General features: G+C 38.5%; 1 protein-coding gene across 2 annotated transcripts in view; it reads right to left on the minus strand.

The window, feature by feature from the left end:
* The window catches only part of CHST9 (carbohydrate sulfotransferase 9), a 52,860-nt gene extending 34,184 nt beyond the window's left edge, over nt 1-18,676 (minus strand). The window contains exons 1-2 of one of the 2 annotated variants that reach the window (XM_034429646.2): nt 18,490-18,676; nt 453-647 (exon numbers count right to left, since the gene is read on the minus strand). In XM_034429646.2, the coding sequence (XP_034285537.1) occupies nt 453-552 (100 nt within the window). In that variant the 5' untranslated portion in view covers nt 553-647; nt 18,490-18,676. Of the gene's footprint in view, nt 1-452; nt 648-18,489 lie in introns of those variants that run through there. The other variant, XM_034429648.2, reaches the window with a different exon arrangement.
* Between the last annotated feature and the right edge of the window lie 4,914 nt (nt 18,677-23,590).

Consider the following 23,590-nt stretch of genomic DNA (forward strand, 5'->3'; position numbering starts at 1 on the left):
AATTGTGTAATCCCAGAATATATTGGATCTGCTTTATGGATACATAGATTGCTAAGCAATACTTATGCTTAACAGTCTTCCTTCAATCAAATTCTTAAACACCTCTTGGTTGTAACCATTCCCATTTTTGATGCAATCACTTTAGATGTCTTTCAGTTTTCTTGGAATAGTTATTGTATTTTCAGTGATTTCTCCTCAATACTTGTTATGGATTCTTTTCTCTATTGCTACATATTTTATTTCTAGAATATAGTTTAGCATTTTATCTGAGTTTACTAAATTCAACTTTCTTGAAACTCAAGCATGTATTTCCAGACCTTTTTTTTTTTTTTTTTAAAATATAGCCTCCCTCAATATCAAAGCTACATGCCTTTTTTCGCTCTGTGGAAGAAATTTCCAGACATTTGTAACTTAATTAAGAAAGTTATTAATATCAGTATTATTTATTTTACCTGTACGTTGATCTTCAATGCAGCTTTGCAGATATGTGAAGACAATTAGACCTGCTACTCCAAACGCCAGTACAGATACATATATTAGTTTCAGATTCATGGCCCTACTTTTGAACAACTCCAGAAGAGGGCATAGCTCACTTTTCAGAAATTCTGCATATTTTTTTCTCCTCTGGTTTTTCTAGAAAATATGATCTGGAAAGATACAATAAAAACAATTGATTTTCTATTATTTTCCATTTCTCCTACAACTTTTATGCACAGATAATTATATTTTAACCACTTTCTGTAATCAACCTTAGAATTTAAAACACCTCTATGATTCCTACGTCAAGATTCACAAAGTAGGGACCTTAAGGTCAAAAGAAACTGAATCAAAACACTCTACATACTAATGAGTGATTGCTTAGATTTATGAACCACAGAAGCATATTAATCTACAGTGCTCCAACAGTTTCTATTGCTTGCTCGTGCATGCTTGGATGACATATAAAACAAAGGCAGATTTAAAAAAATATTTATCTTCATTTTTTAATGAAGCTGTTACCAAACAACAACTTTGTATCCAACAACTTGCCATTTTGTAGAAATATGTATTTCAAAGGAAAGGAAATTTGTTCCACTTCAATTACGTTTAATTTGCAATACCACAAATGTTTTTTCCACACACTTCCAATATCAACATACAGCCTGGAGGTAAGATAAAATGTTCACTAACTTCACATAGATCTATGTTAGTATTTTAATTGAAAGCATTGTGACAATATTTATCAGATATATTGAAGGTATGAAACTGGAACAAAGAGCTATCATCTGAATCAGCAGGAAAAATATTCAGAAGGGCATGAATATAACACAAAAGTAAGCAAAAAATTTAATCAAGACAATAATTATTCAACCTTCTAGTTCCGTCTTTCTCCAACAATGAACTCTTATGGAAAAATGAAGTCTTTTTAATATTTTCTGTTTTTATTTTGGTCTGTAAAACAGTAGTAGAAAACTCATCTATGTGAGGGTTTATGCTAAGGCCAGGAGCCTATCAGTGGTCTATTCCTTATTCAAGCTTTTCTCCCAGAAACTTCCCTATTTCTTTTCTTTTTTATAGCAAAACACACCTATAGACACAGGCAGAGCCCACTTCTTGGGATCCAACATGAGCACTGGTACCCATGTTTACTCATAGCCAGGGTTGAAATGCTACTGGTTTGCACCAGTTCAGGTGAACCAGTAATGATAAAAGGCACCGGTTTGGGCAAACTGGTAGTAAAAAAAAGCTACCAGTTCGGGTGAACCAGTAGTTAAAAAAAGCTACCAGTTCATCTGAACCGGTATTTCTGACAATCAGCTGTGCTGTATGATTTATATTCGCTAGAAAGCAGGAAATCCTGTTTTCTAGCGAATCTAAATCGTGTGGCAAAGCTGTTAGCCCCTCACTGTTCTACTTATCTTGTTAAGCCTTTTTTTTCCATGCAAAGCACACGTTTGGTGCGCACTGTGCATGTGTGCACATGCAGTGTGCGTTTGGTGCATACTGCACATGCCCACGCAGCTTGCATTTGGTGTGAACTGTGCATGCATGGGTGGCGAACTGGTGGCAATCTGCGGAGGATTTCACCATTGCTCATAGCACAATAAGAGATGTTTTTGTGCACTCTCTGGAGCTCTCCATCTACATCACATCAAAAGATAGTTACTTGTAATATCAGAAGCTGGTTAGCCACTTAGTCCTCATATCAAGTAAATAAATCATTTTATAGGCCTGTACAAATACAAACAAAGCTAAAACACCTAATATATCACAATAACATGAACAAATCTGGTCCAGGTGGTATCTCGGAGACCCCAGCCGCTTGTTTTGAAACCTCTTGGACTCCTCAAAGTCTGCCAATTTCAGCAGTATCTTTTTAATAAAGCAAAATGCTATGTAAACAACAAACTAGGCATGTAAAACTTCTTACACTTATTTTAGGTTTTACAAATCCAATCAAAGTCAGATTCCTAACAATGAAAATTCCATCCTCATCTACTCTGGTTATGATTATTATGTTATTTTCACACATACCACTTAGTTGAAAATAGTATCTTAAAAAAACTCCTGTATCTGATTTTGTGCCTGCGTCCTGTCTACCAGCCAGATTAAATACTCACTTTTCCCACAGGCTCACTGCTTAGTTTTTCATGGACTTATTTATGGACCTCTCTGATTGCATATGTTAGGTTAGTTGAAAAGGCCAATAACAGAATTTGCACTGCAAGGTTAATGAGATAGACTGCTAAACCAAACTGTTTTGGAGATAGGATGATGAATAAATATACTACCAGAGGAAGCTAATACAAGTTATTCATTCTTAGCTATACTTTTATATGCCAAAAGTAAATCTAAAAGTAACTCCTATCAATAGCTATACAGTGTACAGTATATATTAATCTATTAACCAATTTCACAGACACTAATTAAGACAAACCTTCTTAAAAGCCAGATTCTTTCCAGTGGGTTTAAGTAAAATATGCTCAATCTGAAAGCATGTTGAAGAATAACCTTACTTGCAACTCAGAGCATCAGAAGGAAATTATTAATTTAAATTCCTTTCTTCTGCCATCAAACACAGCAGGATGTTATAGCTGACAAAAATGCAATGTGAAAATGGTCTGTAGACTGCATGAAAAACTAAGACTACAATGTGTTTGCAGTCCTAGCACATTATTATTCAGTTGACTATACTACAGAGGGAATATTAAACTTCTTAGTCCCTTCTGGAAGCAGAGTGTAATAGTAATTATATTTAAAGAACTTTCTGGTAGATTATGACAAAAATAACAAAAATATAAAGAGAATATTTGAAAATAACCATTTCAAAGTATTTTTTGTTTTGTTTGACATCCTGATAGAGAAATTTCTATTGAAACAGGCCTGTGAACAAGTTATAGCATTATTGAGAATCAATTAGTTAGGACTACATGAGATCAATACAATCTACAAAAATATCAGCTTTACATCATTTTACTTTTGCACTTTATTAAGCAACGTGTTATCAGGCCTGTCAACTCAATACAGTTTCCAGTTGTTCATTCACACCTTCCCAGAACCTTGAGATAATGCGGCTGAAATTTCACAATGATGAGATTTTTTTTTTACAGTTTTATTTTAAAATTAAGGATGGGAGTGGAACCCTTCTGGGAATCAAAACAGTTTCAATTTCACCATTAAAAATCTCAACTCCCAAAATTTTGCTCAAAACAGCCAGCTTGAGCTAGCAGTTAAGACACCAAGCTAGAAAGCAGGAGACAATGAATTCTAGTCCTGCCTTAGGCATGAGAGCTGGCTGGGTGTCTGGGCCAGTCACACTCCCTCAGTGCATCCCACCTCATAGAGTTGTTTTTGTGGGGAAAATAGGAATATTAGGTATGCTTGCTGCCTTGAGATATTTATAAAAATAAAAGTAGGAAAAAATAATGCTTCCCCCAAAGGCAGTTTAAAGTGCTTTGGGAAGTCTGGAAGTTTGGAATGGTGGAGATCAAAAGAGTTTGCCCCTTGGAAGCTTCTGAATACATTTTCACTATTAAACACTTTCTAAATAATTTTAAAAGACAGAAAGAAATTATATTCTGCCTTTTGCAGTGGCCTAACATCAATAGATAAATTCCTGAGGCCCGCCAGAAGCCAGAATAAAGAGTTGCAGTTGCTGACATTTAACTTGCTGCCTCTTCTGATGAAAAAATAAGCATCATTTAAATTAAAATAAAAAATAAAATTAAAAATTGGTCAATAAATTAAGCATCAGTAAAGAGACACAGAAAAAATGGCATGATAATTAAATGCTGCCCATGAAATATATAACATATAAGAAATGGCAGTGATTTTGCACAGAAAATTCTTGCATTCCATTTTAAGGATCTTCTCTGAAAAATTCTATTACAATTACCTAAATATCTAAAGAGGTTGGTAAAAATGATCTTTATTTTCTCTCTCTAATACAGTTTTTCCCAACTTCTAGACTCAAGGTATGCATAGATTTCATGCTATCCTTAGCCATATTTCTTAGAATGATAGACATTATCTTTGACATAACAGGCCCTAAAGCTGGGAAATGTTAGGATGCTCGAATAGATTTGTGAAGCTAAAGTAACATCAATGATGATCTTTGCCCTGACAATCTTTTGGATTTTGAAGGAAATTGTCATCAGCTAAATTTCACCCTTTATTTTAATGACGTGTGAACTTTCATTTGTATTCACTTACATAATGGTCAGGATCTAAAAGAGTATGCAAAAAGTACGGGCCTTTGGATTGTTTTTAAGCAACTTTCTTTATTTTCTCCATACTGCTTGGCAAACTTCTTTGAAAATTAAGAAAGGTGTCACCCAAATACATTTCTACATCTTAGCCAATGTTTCATGAGATATAGAACAATGTTAAATGGGCCCTCATCAGAAGTGGTATTCAGCAGGTTCTGACCAGTTCTGGAGAACCAGTAGCGGAAATTTTGAGTAGTTTGGAAAACCGGTAAATACCACTGACTGGCCCCGCCCCCATCTATTCTCTGCCTCCCAAGTCCCAGCTGATCGGAGAAATGGGGACTTTGCAGTAACCTTCCCTTGGACTGGGGAGGGAATGGAAATTTTATAGTATCCCTCCCCTGCCACGCCCACCAAGCCATGCCTCGCCCACCAAGCCACACCCACAGAACCGGTAGTAAAAAATGTTGAATCCCACCACTGGTCCTCATGCAGAGAGGTTTTCTCCACCAACTTCAATAGTAAAAATAGTTTGGCATAAATCAATAAAGCGTCCAAATGGTACATTTTAAAAAAATCATGTTGAATTATATTTAGCAACTATTATGTATAGAAAATAAACCATCTGTTTTATTATTTGCTTCTTTTTTATATAGGATTGTTTTTAGGCATTTCCAAGTAAGGTTTTTATAAAACATGCTGTTCATTTTACTACTTTATTAATTTTTCATTTTTAGAGCTAGTTTATGGCTTACTCTTCTCTTGCTTCTTTGCAACTTTGCTAGTTTTTGGTGCTGTTCTCCAATTCACTTACCAAATGGGCCACCATAAGAACAATATAGAGAGCATTATTCTCAGGATATGTTAGTCCTGACAGAACATTTGTTGGCATGAAACAATCAGTGATACTTAAGCATTTTCAGATCAACAAGCAAAAGTTTTGACTTAAGTAATTCAGATTTTACTACATACAGCTATTGTAAAATACTATGTCATTTTGGAACAGTGATGAACTTAGGGCAATTTCCATTTTAGAAGTTTGGCAGTAATCCTAATTAAAATATGTGGTATTTGAAATTCTATTCTGTTAAGTTTTAATTAAAAGTTGTACACTTCAGGCTCAAACTATCTGCACATTAGATGCAGTTTTGCATCTGTTATTCTATATAAGATTTTAGCAAGTGTCATCTTGATTAATCTGAGCAGTTAATGCAATGATTTCTGATCTACAGCCTGTGCTTATAAGCCTCATTAAATCCATGACTATGACACCAAGATAGATCATTGCCTTCTGTGTCAAACATAGCAGGGGTTGACTCTTCTATTAGAGCACTCTGTAAGAATTCTTTTATGTCCTTATCATCCTGCTTAGGAATAGACTAAAGTATATCACTTTCTGTGCCACAAATCCTCAAATGTCTATCGTCTCCAGTTCAATCAGTCAGGGATTCACCCTATGTATGAATGCAAAATAGATAGAACAGGGATTTTCTAATTTTATTCTTTAGAGAATCATTAGGTTTTGATTATTTATTAAACCTGTTTAGGTATAAATTACAATATCTGAGTTTTGTACTTCAAAATGACAAGAAGCTGAAAGTCAGCTGTTTAGATGAGGTGGCTCCCAGGGGTGAAATGCTCCCGGTTTGGACCGGATCACCCGATCCGGTAGCGATGGAGGCGGGTGGTTAGGAGAACCGGTAGCAAAAATCCCTGCCCCCTCCCCATGCCCAGCTGAGCCGCACAATCATCAGAGGCTTTTTTTTTAACTTTTAAAAGCACTTTTTCTACAACCTCTTCGGCTGAAAAAATGCTTTTAAAAGTAAAAAAAAAAAGGCTCTGATGATCGCGTGGCTCAACTGGGATCATCTTCAGAGGTTGTAGAAAAAATGCTTTCAAAAAGGCTCTGACGATCCCAGCTGAGTTGCCTGATTGGCAGAGGCTTTTTTTCTTTTAAATGCCTCTGACGATCAGGCAACTCAGCTTGGATCGTCAGAGGCTTTTAAGAGAAAAAAAATGCCTCTGACAATCAGGCAATTCAGCTTGGATTGTCAGAGGCATTTAAAAGAAAAAAACTTCGCTGAAGAGGTTGTAGAAAAAATGGTTTTAAAAGTTAAAAAAAAATTGGCCATGCCCACCCAGTCACATTACCCCCCACCCACCAAGCCACGCCCACAGAACCTAACAAATTTTAGATTTCACCACTGGTGGCTCCTGTGCTGAAGACATGGATTTTATAAGCTGCATGAAATTCTTCTATAGAAAACACTGATTTCTTTTTATGAATAAGTAGACCAATAACCAATCACTTCATCTCAGAATTGTTTACCATTGACAAAATCCATTCCAAAATTCAGCATGCAAACAAAACCCTATATTTAAGGTATTATTATTTCTATTAAGCATACAGGTAGTCCTCAATTTATGACCATAAGCATTGAGCCCAAAATTTCTGTTGCTAAGTAAGACAGCTGTTAAGTGAGTTTTGCTGCATTTTACAACCTTTCTTGCCATGGTTGTTAAGTGAATCACTGCAGTTGTTAAGTTAGTACCAGTAACATGATTGTTAAATGAATCTAGCTATTCTATCGACTTTACTTCTCAAAAGGTCACGAAAGGGGATCACATGACCATCATAAATATGAGTCAGTTGCCAAGTACCTGAATTTTGATCACGTCAGCGTGGAAATGCTGCAACGGTCGTATGAAAAACTGCCATTATTCACTTTTTTCAGTGCTATTGTAATTTCGAACAGTCACTAAGCAAACTGTTGTAAGTTGAGGAGTACCTGTATTAAGCATACACAAAATTAAAAACAGCTTTCCCAAAGCATGAGAATCTTTGGAATTTGTTCTCCTTATTTTCCCATACCATCTCATTAGAGAATACTGGTGTTAGAAAAATTATCTTTCTGGGTTCAGTTCCAAGTGGGGAAAAAAGACACTGGAAACATGGAATGCTTGGAAAGATGGTTTAATGGTGGACAGGATCACATGGTTTGAGCTCCTAAACAGAAAAGGGGCGAGATGCAGCGAGTCCCCGGGTTTTTTGCCCTCTGTGGCTTTGAACTTCCTGGGGCCCTGAAAGAGTATCCTGATTGGTTGTCAGACTCCCAGGGGTGGGGGTCTTAGCTAGCCTTGCTGGCTGATATAATCTTCCCAGGTGCCATGTGGTGAGTTTCTGTTGCTAGATGGGTCCTATTGTGTTAGTTTCTGTTGCTAGATGGGTCCTATTGTGTTGCAGATGATGGTCCATCATCTGAGGTGAGAGGAAGAGGAAGATGAGAGGAATTGAATTTCTGCCTCTGGCCCATTGACAAAGGGTTGGGAGGGGAGCAAGAAGGTGGGAGCTGCTTCATCTTTAAAACATGCTTCTCCATTTCTCATCCAGGGAAACATAATATTCTGCCTTTTTAATATTTCCTAAAATATTTCATTCTTCTAGGAAGGGATGGATGCTAGCTTCCTACACTGGCTATTTAGACACTATGTATGAGTTGAAATATTCAGTGCAGAAAGAAAGGCTTTCCATTAACATTTTAATATACAGAAGAAAACTACTGTATTATTAACATTGTTAATATTGACACACTTTGATTTAGCCTATAACCTTTGGCAAAATGTAAAACCAATAGAGCAGAAAGTAGTATGGAGACAAAATCTAAAAGCCACCAGCTAAGACAATAATTTTCATTTAATTGAGGCAATTATAGGCAAACTTAGTTTAGCTAAAACAAATGGTTTTACAAAACAAAGAAGGACCAATGTTATGCATGCTTCTGCAAAAATTCTCATTTGTGATCAGTGGAGCTTACTTCTAAGCAATTATGCACGCGATTGCAGTACAAAGATTAGGTATCACATGTTTCTTTTTATTCTGTGAAATGCATTGGTCTGGTAACAACAAAAGTGATCATTTTTGCAGACCTTAAGAGAAGAGCAAAAACCATGCTTTGGAGCAGAGAACTGAAATGAAATCTTAAAAGCTTCAGGATGGTCTTTTATTTATTTATTTATTTAAATAGCTGTACCAACATTCAATCTATGTATGTTATTTTTAGCTTCCAAATTCCATATCTTGCAATCAGAAAACTAATTGTAGGCCAATAATATTAGAATAGAAAAATTATATTTTGTAGTAGAACATTTAGTAAAGGGTCAGACAAGGGCCAATAACATAAGATAGTGTAAATCTATCTCAATACAAGTGCCATATCAAATGAAATTTTAATTCTTGGAAAGAAGATCATAAGTGACTTACGATCGTTTTTCACACTTCCAACAGTTGTAATATTCCCATGGTCATGTGCTCAAAATTCAGACCCTTGGCAACTGATTCATTTTTATGATGGTTACAGTGTCCTGGGCTCATATGATCACTTTTATGACTTTTCGACAAGCAAAATCACTTGGGAGGCCAGATTCACTTAACAACTCTGTTGCTAACTTAACAACTGCAGTGATTCACTTAACAACTGTGGTAAGAAAAGTCGTAAAATGGATCAAAACTCACTTAACAAATGTTTCAATTAGGAACAAAAATGTTGAGCTCAGTTGGCAGGGGTGAAATTCAGCAGATTCTGACAGGTTCTGGAGAACCAGTAGCGGAAATTTTGAGTAGTTTTCGGAGAATCAGCAAATACTACCTCTGGCTGGCCCCAGAGTGGGGTGAGAATGGAGATTTTGCAATATCCTTCCCCCTGGAGCGGGGAGAGAATGGGGATTTTGCAGTATCCTTCCCCTGGAGTGGGGTGGGAATGGAAATTTTGCAGTATCCTTCTCCTGCCATGCCTACCGAGCCATGCTCACAGAACCGGTAGTAAAAAAAATTGGATTTCACCACTGTCAATTGGGGTCATAAGTTGAGGACTACCTGTACAATAAGCTATCTTGAAAACCTTAAATATATACAGGAAGAATATTTAGATCAAGCAGCTTGAATTTTTTAATAGCATACAATTCCTTTTAAATCTATTTTAGCAATTTCTGTTAAAGAACTAACAATAAAGATACTTCATAATGACATAAATTGTTCCTAGATTTTTCTTATGAGGTTATAATTGAATTAGTGTGTATTAGTCTCTCTGGTGGTAATTTTCATTTAGTTATTTTCTTTTTAACTGAAAGGTTTTAAAAAATTGAAACCATTGCACAACAGCCTTTAATACTGAATGCCGATGTTATTTTAGTATTCACTTTCCACAAGAAAAACAAAATGTTTTAATAAATTATTTGTAAATGTTAGTTGTCCATAATATTTTAGTAGCCATTTTTTCACAAATTTGCCATGTTATACAAGATTTTGCCAATCTTACTTAGAATCTTATTAGTTTTTGATACTGTTGTTCAGTTTGCAAAACATCAGCATTTAAGACAGTAAGCACTTTTATAAGAATTTATTTACTTATTTATCAACCTATACACCATATCAGTCATGAAAGAGTCTCTAAATTACATGATAGAATTAAAGTTTCACGTTTAAAAAAGTAAAAGCTAACAGGAAGATAAGATTAACACTACGTGAAGTATACTGGCAAACAATAAATAGAACAGACCTAACCAACTGCCATTAGAAAAACTATCACTACATTCTAGGCTACGGTCAGTTGAAAAAACATTATTTTTATAGCTTTATCAAATTCTACTGGATTTGGAGCCATATGGATCTCAGAGAGATGCTGTTCCACAGGGCAAGCACAGCTCCCAAGAATGAATGGATCATATGTCCCAGATGATGTCATTGCTTGACAGCTGGGACCCAGAACTCACCAATTCATCAAGACCTTATTTATTAATAAAGACAACAGGAGAAATATGATCCCATAGTAACCAGGCCATAATCTAAGCTTTTCTCTTGACATCTTGAATTACAGTTGGTAACCAGCGCAGCTCAAATGGAAAGTGGTCATACCTGTAACTACACACATATGTTTAATCTTCCTCCCAAATTAAATGCCATGGGCAGAAGGCTGCGATATATGCTATGAGGCTCATGGGCACATAATCATTGGCTAAAAGAAACCATTAAGTTAGGAAGTAAAGTTGTGCTGTTGCTCCCTGCATTTCAGTTTGTCTGTTATGCTGCTCTGGCTTATATTTGCCTTTTTTTTTCTGAGCAGCTGGGTGGACTTCCAAACAAAAGATGGGTACTAAGAATACTTTTGGGTGCAATGTAGAGCAAAAGAAACCTTCTGAATACACATGCTGCAGAAGGATCTTAGTAGTCACCAATAGAACACTGATGTGACAAAGACACATTATTTACTTCTGGGTTATGCTTTTTCCATATGTCACTATCAAAAAAGTTTAGTCCTGATGTACTTCTCAGCCTCCAAAAATCCTAAATCTCAACGGTTTTCTCCTGTAGAAAATTAGCACCCACCCTTCTCCTAGATGAATGAAATACTTTAGGAAACATTAACAAATCGCCCTATTATATCGCCCAGGATGAAACAAGAAGAAACATGCTCTTGGAAAGCAGCCCCCACCTTTGTCAATAGCCCCAGAAAGACTGAGCTATCCTAGCTACAAAACAAAAGACCTTCAGCCTCAGGGTGATAAGATTAGTCCTCACTCAAGATCCAAACCAGGACAAAGCCATTAAGCCATAATAGGAATTGGCCAACACCTTTCAGAACATAAGCCTCTTCATTACATCATCACCCTCCAACTTTCAACCAAACCTGAGAGCTTGGTTGACAAAGAGACAAAGTTAGTTATGACCCCTGCATAGCCCCATGGGAGTCTGACAACCAATAGAATTCCACAGGAACAGGAATAGGAAGGTTAAGGGCAAGGCCCAAGAGAGGGTATAAATAGCTCTCACTCTCCAGTCCATGTGTTCAGCTGCCCAGGACCTAAAACCCATGTGGCCTTGTCCATCAACAAACCATCTTTCCAATCAGCCTCCATGTTTCCAGTGTCTTTCTCCCTACTTAGAACTGAACACAGATGGATATTTCTTGCAACACTCCCATATTTGTATATCAGAACTGAACAACCTGGAGTCAAGATACATTTTTAAAATTTTAGCTGGGTTCAAATCCCAAAACTATAGTTCCAAACACTTTAAAACAATAATGCAGATGTCTCAGATAGTCCCTGATTTTGATCATTACTTAGGGCCAAATTTACTATTACATAACAAATTGCTTCTTATGTTTTCCCATTCCCATTTATTCAAACTGCTGCTTGCTGGAAAATGTGCAAAGAAACATGGGGAGAAGAACATAGCTGCAAAATTGTCATAATAAAAAGATTAAGCACCCCTTCTCTGATTCTGCAGGAAACAAAAACAAGCTTGCTAACTGCTCCATTTATTATTTTTTAAAACAGATATCCAGAATAGTTTCTCTTACATTTTACAATAGCAAAATAAAATAAAATAAAAATAAATTAGCTATATACATATTCAGAAGCAACTCTTAGAAATAAAATATCAAATTATTAATTACTGACAACTTTTTAAAACAATGTCATTAACTGATTTTAAAGTAACTTATTTAATAATTTTGAATTGTTTACATTCCTATGGACTGCCTCAACTTGTCACACCCATCATTTGTTTTTGGTGCATCCTTTGTTTTTGGTGCCTTCAAGTCAGTCTTGACTTCTGGTATCTGCTTGGACATGTCCCTGCGGTTTTCTTGGCAAGATTTTGTAAGTGGCTTGCCATTACCTGCTTCCTAGTAAAAGTGACTAATTCAAGATCACCTAGTTGGTTTCCGACCTAAGGTGGGACTACAGCAGAGATGCGTTTCAGCAAGTTCTGACCAGTTCTGGAAAACCGGTAGCCGAAATTTTGAGTAGTTCGGAGAACCAGTAAATACGACCTCTGACTGGCCCCACCCCCACCTATTCTCTGCCTCCTGAGTCCCAGCTGATTGGGAGGAAATGGGTATTTTGCAGTAACTTTCCCCTGCCACGCCCACCAAGCCACACCCACCAAGCCACACCTACAGAACCGGTAATAAAAAAATTTGAAACCCACCACTGGACTACAGCCCATGGCCTCCAGGTCCCCAGTGACTTAACCAATATACAAAATTGGTTCTCTTAAAATTGTGAAAAAATTGAAGACCTTTTTTTTGATAAATCTAATAAGAAGGAATTTGATAACAAACAATGTAATAAAAAATGACAACCTTTTCGGGGGGGGGTTTGTTATTCAAATGTTAAATGTTTTACTGAAGTAAACAAATACTGAAGTATTTGGAACCTGTTTTGCTACAATTTTATTTCTCTTTGTTCCTCTAATTTAATATATCATAATGTAAATTGTTTGGGTTTTTTTTCATCTTGTTAGACAATGATGCTGGATTGGGGGAATCAGATAAGAAAAATAAGGCAGATTGGATAAGACCAGGAGACAAAGGGCTTGTTTACTGTTCTTTTCTCCCTCTCTCTCTTTAGATTAAAACCAAGGATACATGAATGACTTTCCTCCCTCCCAGTCTGCTTCAGAAGACAGTCATTTCACTGGAAGAAAATTTAGGATGACCCCACATGTTCAGTTCCATTGCCCAATCCATCCATTCATGAACAAATGGAATTAAGGAGCAGACATTCTAGTGTGCAATCAGAACTGAACACCCTAATTTGCCTTTCCCACTATCACATGCGTAATATTTAAACAATGATGTTTACATTTCTTTTCACAAGGGAACACCAACTACTTTCCATTTTATAACCGGAAAAATACCTGCTTAGCTAATAACAAGCTCCTAATATGCTTTTGTAAATGTTTCCAACTGCAGCAGATGTCAGTAGAATTATACCTATAATTGTTCTCTTTGTTATATGAATGTATTGGATTTAAGCTATAGAAGAAAGCTTTAGTCTAATTTATACTCTTGGTATATAAAATCTTTAGCAAAAGGTTTCTTATGGCATGTTCAACCAAAACATGACAGGAAGTGGAACTTGTTCACTTTCTAGTTTTATATCCAATGTCCTTCTCTACTCTTTGCACATCTCCCTTAAAGAGAGTCTTCATATATCCAGTTGAACTCATAAAAAATGGGTTTCTGTTCTTAAAACTCAGGAGTAGTGCAAGTAGGGATCAAAGCACTGACCTTGAATGACAGAAAAAGAAACATTTCACATTATTAATTTAGAATCCTGTGATGAATTAAGACAGGCTTTAAATCAGCACAATAATGGCTGGATAATACTATAATTCACCTGGATAGTGTCTGAAAGAGACTCTGCTAGACTTTCTATTAGGAAGGAGCTGTGGTAGCGAAGTTGATAGCATGCCATATTGCAGGCTAACTCTGCTCACAGCCAGGAGTTTGATCCTTCCATCTTTCCAAGGTCAGTAAAATGAGGGCCCTGATTGTCAGGGGCAATATGCAGACATTTGTAAACTGTTGAGTGTGTGGTCCTAGACTACCACACAGCCCTTAGGATACTTTCAAAATCCCTACGCAAGAAATAGGTCCAAATCTCTGTAATACATGTCTCTTTATTGCAATCAACACTGGATGGCAGAGAAAGGAAATTACAAGAAACAGAAGAGACATTACTGAGAGAGAAAGGCCATTTTGTCATATTTATTAAAATACATACAGTGGTGGGTTTCCCCCAGTTCGGACTGGTTCTATAGAACCAGTAGTAAAACCGGCAGGAGCTCTGCCCACTGACCCTAACGTCATGAGAAGCGATCTGTGCATGTGATCCCATTGCGAACCAGTAGTAAAGGTAAGTAGAACCCACCCCTGAATACATACAATAATAAATGCCCATGGGGATTCTCAGTTATGGTTGTTCCAAAGGTGCTTTTTTCGCCCCAAACAGCAACTGGACTTTCATTTTTTAAAAAATTGAAGACATTTAACTTTTCCTCCAAGAAGCTTCATCATCTCTAATTGACTGATAGGAAAGGCAGGTTTTATACTCTTTTCAATCAGCCAGTCATTAACACTTTGAGAGTCATTGAAACCACCTGGGGGTTAATCTGTGTCCTCAGAGTACCTGAATCAGAGTGCAGATGAGTGTGAACTGTTTTGAGACTTCTAAAAGGACTTCATTGTTGCTTGTATCCTTACGATTTACTGTATATTGATATTGTTTCCTGATTGCTTATTTGTACCCTATGACTATCATTAAGTGATGTACCTTATGATTCTTGATGAACCTATCTTTTTTTTTATGTACACTGAGAGCATATGCACCAAGACAAATTCCTTGTGTGTCCAATCACACTTGGCCAATAAAAAATTCTATTCTATTCTATTCTATTTTCTATTCTATTCTATTCTATTCTATTCTATTCTAAAAGATAAGCAGTTTCAAGGATTGCATTGTAAACAGGAGATAAGTGGGTGGGTGGCAGGGAGATACCACACACCACTTATCTCCTGTCAACAATGCAGTCCTTTCAAGACAGTTCCACACTGGTTTGCAGTCTTGACTCAGGTACTCTGAGGACACAGATTAACCCCCAGGTGTTGTCAACAAATCTTAGTGTTAATGACTGGATGACTGAAAAGAGTTGGGGGAAGAATGTTATTTTAATAATCAATAATAACTATAGGAGATAGTTTATTCAAAATTAACTTTATTTATTTCAGTGTCTCAGCTGTCCGTTAACCTTTAACACAAATCTATGATCCATTGAAATTATGGAAAATACCTTGTAACAATAGATTGTTGAATTGCACTTCTGCTAAGCTATCAATTAACAAGTCAAAACCAAGTACGAAATCCAAGTACCTGAGCAAGAGTAGTTAACCAGACAAAGAACCTGTTCAGTCACACTTCCCCACACCCACAAATAGATTGCCCAAAGCACCATCTACACAAAAAAAGGCAAGCCAATTGGTATCAGGACGGAAATTAAGATTGACCTTTTAAGAGTTTCACATGACAACCAGCACATACAAACCACTTACCCTCTCCCCCCAGGCTCACACTAAGGACCAGTCCTCCTATAGAACAAACTCGCTGTACCTCATTTTCTCTGTAGTTACCCTCAAACCTCTTAGCTTTTGGGAACAAATGAATCTTCTCCTTTCTACCAGCATTATGCCTTGAGTTTTATTTGCTTGCAACATCCTGGAAAAGGGACCTGGAAATTCTTTTAAGAAGTATAAATCCTTCCTTCCCTATCAGTTAGTTAGAAATGAAGAAGCTCTTCAGAGGTGAAGTGAAATGTCTTCAAGAAAAGTAAAAAAAAGTGTAGTTGCCATTTGGAAGGAAAAAAGCACCTTTGGGATATACAATAACAAATTTTTCAAGACTTCAAAGTTTTGTGAGAGTCACATTTCTGCTGCATTAGACTAATAAAGTGTCTCTGAAAGTAATTTTCAGGCAACTCTGAAGTGCCACAGACAATTTATAAATGAGCTTCACTGAGATCAACCAGGTTATCTGCACAGGTGAGTATAAAAGAAACAAAAATTAAAGCCAGTGTTAAGGAACTGGATTATAAGGTATTTAAAATAATTTACTTTTACATAGAATGTAAATATTTCAATTCCTTAAGAAAGGTTTTTTACATTTCTTTCTTTGCATAGTGAGCAACCGTTACAATGAACCAAAGGGATTACTTTTATGACTATCTAGTTTTTATCCTGTTCAGCAAGGCTGTATACTGTCACCCTGCCTGTTTAGCTTATATGCAGAGCACATCATGAGAAAAGCAGGGCTAGATGAATCACAAACTGGAATTAAGATTACCAGGAAAAATATCAACAATCTCAGATATGCAGATGATACCACTCTAATGGCAAAAAGCGCAGAGGAACTCTTAATGCCGGTGAAGAACGAGAGTGCAAAAGTTGACTTGAAACTCAACATTAAGAAAACTAAGATCATGGCTCCCCGGCCCTCTCAATTCCTGGCAAATATATGGGGAAGAAATGGAGGTAGTGACAGATTTTATTTTCCTGGGCACCAAGATCAGCGCACATGGGGACTACAGCCAAGAAATTAAAAGATGCTCCTGGGGAGGAAAGCTATGGCAAAGTTAGACAGCATACTAAAAAGCAGAGACATCACTCTGCCAACAAAAGTGCATATAGTCAAGGCTATGGTTTTCCCAGTTGCAATGTATGGTTGTAAAAGTTGGACCATAAGGAAGGCTGAGCATCAAAGAATTGAGGCCTTTGAACTATGGTGCTGGAGAAGACTGCTTCGAGTCCCTTGGACTGCAAGGCGATCAAACCAGTCAGTCTTAGAGGAGATCAACCCTGACTGCTCTTTAGAAGGCCAGATCCTGAAGATGAAATTGAAATTCTTTGACCGCTTAATGAGAAGGAAGGACTCACTGGAGAAGAGCCTAATGCTGGGAAAGATTGAGGACAAAAGAAGAACGGGACGACAGAGCATGAGGTGGCTGGATGGAGTCACTGAAGCAATAGGCGTGAGCTTAAATGGACTCCAGAGGATGATAGAGGATAGGAAGGCCTGGAGGAACATTGTCCATGGGGTCATGATGGGTTGGACACAACTTCGCAACTAACAACAATTCTAAACTTTGTTTCATTTCCTCCCAATTTTTATATTCCTGACTAAAATTATTACATTTAAAGAAAACTTCAATTTATGGATTTCTGGCAACAGCACAATCATTGCATTCTCTTGGAATAAAATGAGTGCTACATACATACTTATAATAGAAAAACAAACTATGTTAGAAAGCACCCACTATAAATGCATTAAAAGCCATTAAGTCACCAAAAGTCATTATGAGTGAGATGGGTAGTCTCCAAATATATGTGTGTGTGTGTGTGTGTGTGTGTGAAAACCACCAATTTCAGGATCTTTTGCTTTAAAGCAGTACAAAAGTGACTTGCTTGGCTACAAAAGCTTTGTTACAATTATGAAAAAACTTTACAACTTCTTAAAGGATTCTGCTCTTGGGGTGGGGAAGTGTCTTGGAAAAGATAATGCTATGAAAGGAAAATGATAAAGAATAGTGCTTTTGGGAAGCTTTTGCAGTTGCAGGGTAGGGAAACAGCAATAGAGTGTCAAGGCAATTTAGGGGAAAGCTTGGTCAATAACAACGAACCCAGCATTTCTTAATATTCAAACTTTCACAGCGAAAAAGAGAATTTATTTAGCGGGTTACCAACATTTAAAACGCTTTGCTGAGGTAGCCTCGAGCAAGTCGGGTAATCCTATAAAGTCGTTCAAAGTTATTATAATACTCTCCAATGACAGACGGGGTGGGGAGGGGGGGGCTCAGAGGTGCAATCTCGAATTATAGTCCCTGGTTCCTTCTCAAAGGAAGCTGGTCGAGTTGAGGGTCCAACACTTGAGGTGCAAAATCGAGGGAGGGAAGGTAGCAACCTAACATTCAAAAAGATAGAATAATATAAATAAAAGAATTAACGCGAGACAGAGTGAGAGCCGGTTTGGTGTAGTGCTTAAGACCCCAGAAAACCATGAGTTCTAGGGTTGCCTTAGGCACGCAGCCAGCTTGGGCCAGACACTCTCTCTCAGCCCTAGGAAGCTGGCAATGGCAAACGACTTCTGGAATCTTGCCAAGAAAACTCCAAGGACTTGTCTTGGCAGCCTCCCGGAACCCAAAAGCTGACTGTAAAGTACAAACCAAAGCAAACAAAACTCTAGGTAAGTGTAGAAGAGGAAGGGGCATTGCCATGCCAAGAGCAGAGCGAAGCGAAAGAGTCCGTCGGGAAGGCGTCCCGCATTGCCAACCGTGCCGAAAATGCCCACCGCCTATCTTTGAGCAGCCGCTGTCCCGGCGAACGCCCCAAGTCTTCCAAGAACCCCCGTTTCCCCAAATCGATGGGTTGTTGGCAAGCGATGTTGGCCAAGCAGCCACCAGCTTTACCTCATCCTAAGAGCACTTCAGCAGGGACTTGGACCGGCGACCAAGGGCCAGGTCTCACACGCCCGCTCCGGTAGGCGCCCCGCGGTTCCTTCGCAGGGGGAGCGCGGCGGAGGTTCCCAACTCCCGATCAGGAAAGAGGCTTCTGTGGCGGAGCGCTCGCCTCCCGCGACGAGGTGCAACTTCCCCAGCCTGCCTGCTTCGGTGCGCGGCTGCCGGAGCCCCGCCTCGCGAACTTCTCGACCTACCCGCGAGCCAGGCAGCCCCGGCCCTTTCCTTCCCCGGAGTGCTGATGGGTTGCCCCGCCCGCTCTGCAAGCGGCTCCCTTTCAGGAGTCTCCGGCCGGTTCGCGAGGAGCGCTGAGTTCTCCGCCCAAGAAAGTTCTCTGCATCGCACCTTGTCTTCTTCCCGGGCCTGATCCTCTCCCTCCCCCCCCTTTTTTTTAAAGGCTGGCGGAAAGCCTACGTAGGTAGGGTTTCTAAATTGGCAACCTGCAGAAAAGAAAGTTGTGCAGTGCACAATTGCCTTCCCTGCCCGATCAGTTGAAAGGAGCTACCAGCTAATTATAAGATCAACTTTGGGTGCCTCCACATTCAGACCTTAGATTATCATTGCAAGTGGATTCCTGTTGAATGAGCTGGAGGAAATACTTTTGGAAATACTGTAGTTCTTTGCATTGACAAAATATGGAGGAATAGGGCAGTAAAATCAAACCCTTCTGTTCCTGTCTGCTAATCCCCACCTATTTTAGCCATTGAGTAGTAGACCTTCTGTCCCTTCCCCTCCAAAAATCCCTTTGCCTGCTCTGCCCATGGAACTGGATTAACCTGTGGGTGGACCTGTAGCCTGAAAGCCATGTCACCCTGAAACACTTATAAGATGTAGAGGCAGGTAACTTTTGTGCCTGGGCTCCTCCACTGCTTGTTTGCCCTGGCCCAGTGCAGCTGCAGGAGCTGTGACCACTGGCCCTCACCAGTGGTCACAGCTGTGTCCAGATATGGTGCTAGACATATAAGATAGACCTCTAATAGCCATGAGAAGCAAGAATCTGGAGACAGGTTGTGAATCTCAGACTTCAAAGTAGAATGGTATCATCTGCTGATAGCTATCCTTTGGTGTATGCAGTACCAGTCTGATTGCAGAAGAAGTGAGAACATGGAAAGCAGGAGAGTTAAGGATGGCTTTTTCGTCTTTGTTGTTGATGTAGTTAGAAATCTGCCAGTTAGAAATATGCCAATTAGTGCATAATGATTACAGTTAGGTTTTCAAACTCTTTTGCATAATCAGAGTGGCTAGAGTGGAACACAGAACAAAACCATCAGCTAATATGTTTGATTTATGAGCTGTGGTGAGGCAGTGGTTAGAATTCAGTACTGCAAGCTACTTCTGCTGACTGCTGGCTGCCAGCAGTTTGGTAGTTTGATTTTTCACGAACAATCAAGGTTAAGTTAACCTTTCTTCATCCTGAAGTCAGTATAATGAGGACCCAGGTTGTTGGGGGCAATATGCTGACTCTGTAAACCGCTTAGAGAGGGCTGCAAAGCACTGTGAAGCGGTATATAAGTCTACGTGCTATTGCTATTTATAGTAGACCTACTATGGACCCATATATACAATACTGAGTTGTGGTTTATTCAGTAGATTCAATTCAGTTCAATTCAAGCCAATGATGGCATAGTACAAAATGAGAACAAACAAATTAACTGTCAACATCAGACCAGCTTTCTCCCTCTCTATCTTGCTTAACATCCAGTCTGATGAAGGCTTGAGGCAAAAGCCTTGTTCATAATTTGGTGAATTTTAATTAATTATAATAAAGAGATTGGATTTTTTTTGTTTTGGAATTAGTCATCTTTCAGTAAAACTTGATGATTCTTTCTTTGCATAAAGTCAAAGATACAAATTTTAAGTGTGACTATTTTTTTTAATTTTAAGATAGGGTAATTCTTAAAAAAGAAAAAAAATGCACATCCACAGCAACATTAAATGGTGCTAAAGTATTTTATATCGTCGCCTCAAACTTTATATTGCTATTTTTCAGAGGGATCTTGTTTCTGTATCAGTTACCTAGAAGGACATGTAAGTGACTGATACTGCAGTTTCTGCCCAGTTTCCTATTGCAAGTGTGACTTTTTTATGGCAAGTCTGTCTAGGATTACAAAGCTTTACAGCAGTTTTCCATGTATGTTTACTCTTATTTTGAAGTCTTCAGTTGGGGTGAAAAGTGAATATGATTGTACAATTATTTTCATAAAATTATAATTATATGTCTGCCTTCTGACTTTTGTAAATGTTCTTACTTGCTATTTGTACAGTACATCCTGTTTTAGCTAATTCCATGTTTGCTTTACTATCATAACAAAGGTCAATCAGCAATCAAACAATAAAAATAGTTATCTTCCAGGATAGTAAGCTTTCTCATATTTATTATTTATTATTTATTAATTATATTTCTATACCGCCTTTCTCCCATAGGACTCAAGGTGGTGTACAGCCAAGAAAAATATAGACACACAAATATCATAAAATTGCTAATTAAAATTATTACTTAGTTTGGCCAATTAAATAAAACCCAGAATTAGATAACATTTTAAAAAATCATTCACATGTTCATATGTTTAGCCCGCCTGTTGGAACATCAGGGTCTTGAGGGCACGGTGGAAAGCATGGAGATCAGGGATATTCCGTATCTCCGGGGGCAGTTCATTCCAAAGCCCTCACAGAGAAGGCCCTCCCCCTGGGAGTCGCCAGTCGGCATAATTTGACTGATGGTAGCCTGAGTAGTCCCTCTCTGTGAGAACGAACTGGTTGGTGGGAGGCTATTGGTGGCAAAAGACGGTCTCATAGGTACCCAGGTCCTAAGTCATGGAGCGCTTTAAAGGTGATGACTAACACCTTGAATCGAACCTGGAAGACTACTGGGAGCCAGTGCAGCTCGCGCAGGAGAGGTGTTACATGGGCACAACGAGCTGCGCCCATAATTACCCGCGCGGCTACATTCTGGACCAGCTGGAGCCTCCAGGTGCTCTTCAAGGGGAGCCCCATGTAGAGAGCATTACAGTAGTCCATACAGGAGGTGACTAGGGCATGAGTGACTGTGCACAAGGCGTCCCGATCCAGAAAGAGACGCAACTGGCGGATCAGGTGAACCTGATAAAAGGCCCCCCTGGCCACGGCCATCATGTGCTCTTCTAAAGATAGCCGTGAATCTAGGAGGACACACAAGTTGCGAGCCCTCTCTGTGGGGAGTAAGGTCTCATCCCCAATTGTCAGTGATGGTACCAGCTGACTATACCGGGACGCCAGAAGCCACAGCCACTCGGTCTTGGAGGGGTTGAGTCTGAGCTTGTTTTTCCCCATCCAGATCCGCACGGCCTCCAGGCAATGGGACATCACAGTAAGGGCATCATTGGGGTGGTCCGGGGTGGAGATGTATAACTGTGTGTCATCAGCATATTGATGAACACTCACCCCGAAACCACGGATGATCTCGCCTAGCGGTTTTACATAAATGTTGAACAGAAGGGGTGAGAGGACTGACCCTTGTGGCACCCCACAAATAAGGTGCCTTGAGGTCGACCTCTGCCCCCCTGCCAACACAAACTGCGAACGGTCAGAGAGGAAGGAGGAGAACCACCGAAGCACAGTGTCCCCTATTCTTAACCCCTCCAGCCGGTGCAGTAAGATACCATGGTTGATAAGTCATATGAAACCAGTTAATTTAGTAGGCATTATTTGTCTAAAACAGGAGTTCCAAAACTGGAGTGGGAAACGTCTTTTGAGGGGAAGGGAGAAGTATGAGGATGAAGTATTTTTTTAAGAAAAAACAGTGCAAAGACTATATTAATTTCCAAATGAAGGTCTAGCTATAGGGAAGATTAGAGAGTATGGCAGGAAGATCAAGGCTGGTTAAGTTTTGGGGAAACCAGTGGCAAATTGCTGGTTGCCTTTTAGATATACCTGAAGTTCTATTTGGGTAGAATACTTTAAAAGTATTTCTTTAAAAAATATCAGAATTTCAGATTTGATTGAAAGCAACTTTTCTTCACAGTTTCAGAACTTGAGAATTTATGGACACAGACAGGTACTCTTCCAGTGAGATGCCTGCTCTTTCACATATGCTGTCTGCTGGCCCAACTTATCAACAGTTTTATACAGAAGAATAAAAGGGAAATTGTTCATTGAAAAATGCAAGTGAGTTTACATTTATTTTGTTCTTTGTTATTAATTTTGATTCACAATTTTCTGTAGAGTTTCTTTTTACTTCTATGAAATGTATTCAGAAAAATTACATTCAGGGAGAAAAACGTTAATTTGTGTCACGGAAACTACTTTGCTTGGAAACTAATACTAAGTGCATTATTTGGCAATAAAAAGACTTTATATGTATATTATGGATGCAGCAGGTCAAACTAGTTTCCTGTTGCTTTTTATAAATGAGAGGAGCAAATTGAATCTTGCATTTTTTTTTAAGCACAGAAAAGGCCACTGTGACCTGCCAGATGTTAGATTACAACTTCCAACACTTCTGAGTATTGTCTCTGCTTACTGGGATTGTTGGAGTGAAGATTTTTCTTCATTTTTTAAAATGTTATTTTCCTGCTTTAGACCAACTGGGCTCTAAAGCTGCATTTGACATTTCCATTATCCAAATAGCTGGGGGGGGAGGGGGAGGAGATAAAGGGGAAAAAATAGATAGAGAGGAAAGAGGAGCTCAAGGTGTAAAACTTCTTCCTGTAATGTGGCTATAAGAAATAAATTAAAATCTATAAAAAGTCTGATCATGGCTTTTCTCAGTTCAGAGGTTTGATTAAACAAGAAGCAGGTTGTTCCCTTTGGCTTAACCTGGTCTATAACCCCAGCCACTTTGTTTTATACACTATGATTTTTGTCTTAGTGCTACCAAACAATGCTTTAGCTTTAAGATGCAAATATTGGGCTAAAGGTCCTAATAGAAAGAAAACTCTGAAACTATCAACAAAAATTGTCATTCACATAAGTAGTACATTGTTACAAATAGGAACAAGCCTTAAATACTTAGTTGCTACAAGGTCATGATTCAAATAGGAATTAGCATCATGTATTTTCCTTCAATTAGGAATTA

This window comes from Pantherophis guttatus, chromosome 3 (assembly GCF_059756535.1).
Source record: "Pantherophis guttatus breed Tessera chromosome 3, ASM5975653v1, whole genome shotgun sequence".
In the NCBI taxonomy this organism is placed as follows: domain Eukaryota; kingdom Metazoa; phylum Chordata; class Lepidosauria; order Squamata; family Colubridae; genus Pantherophis; species Pantherophis guttatus.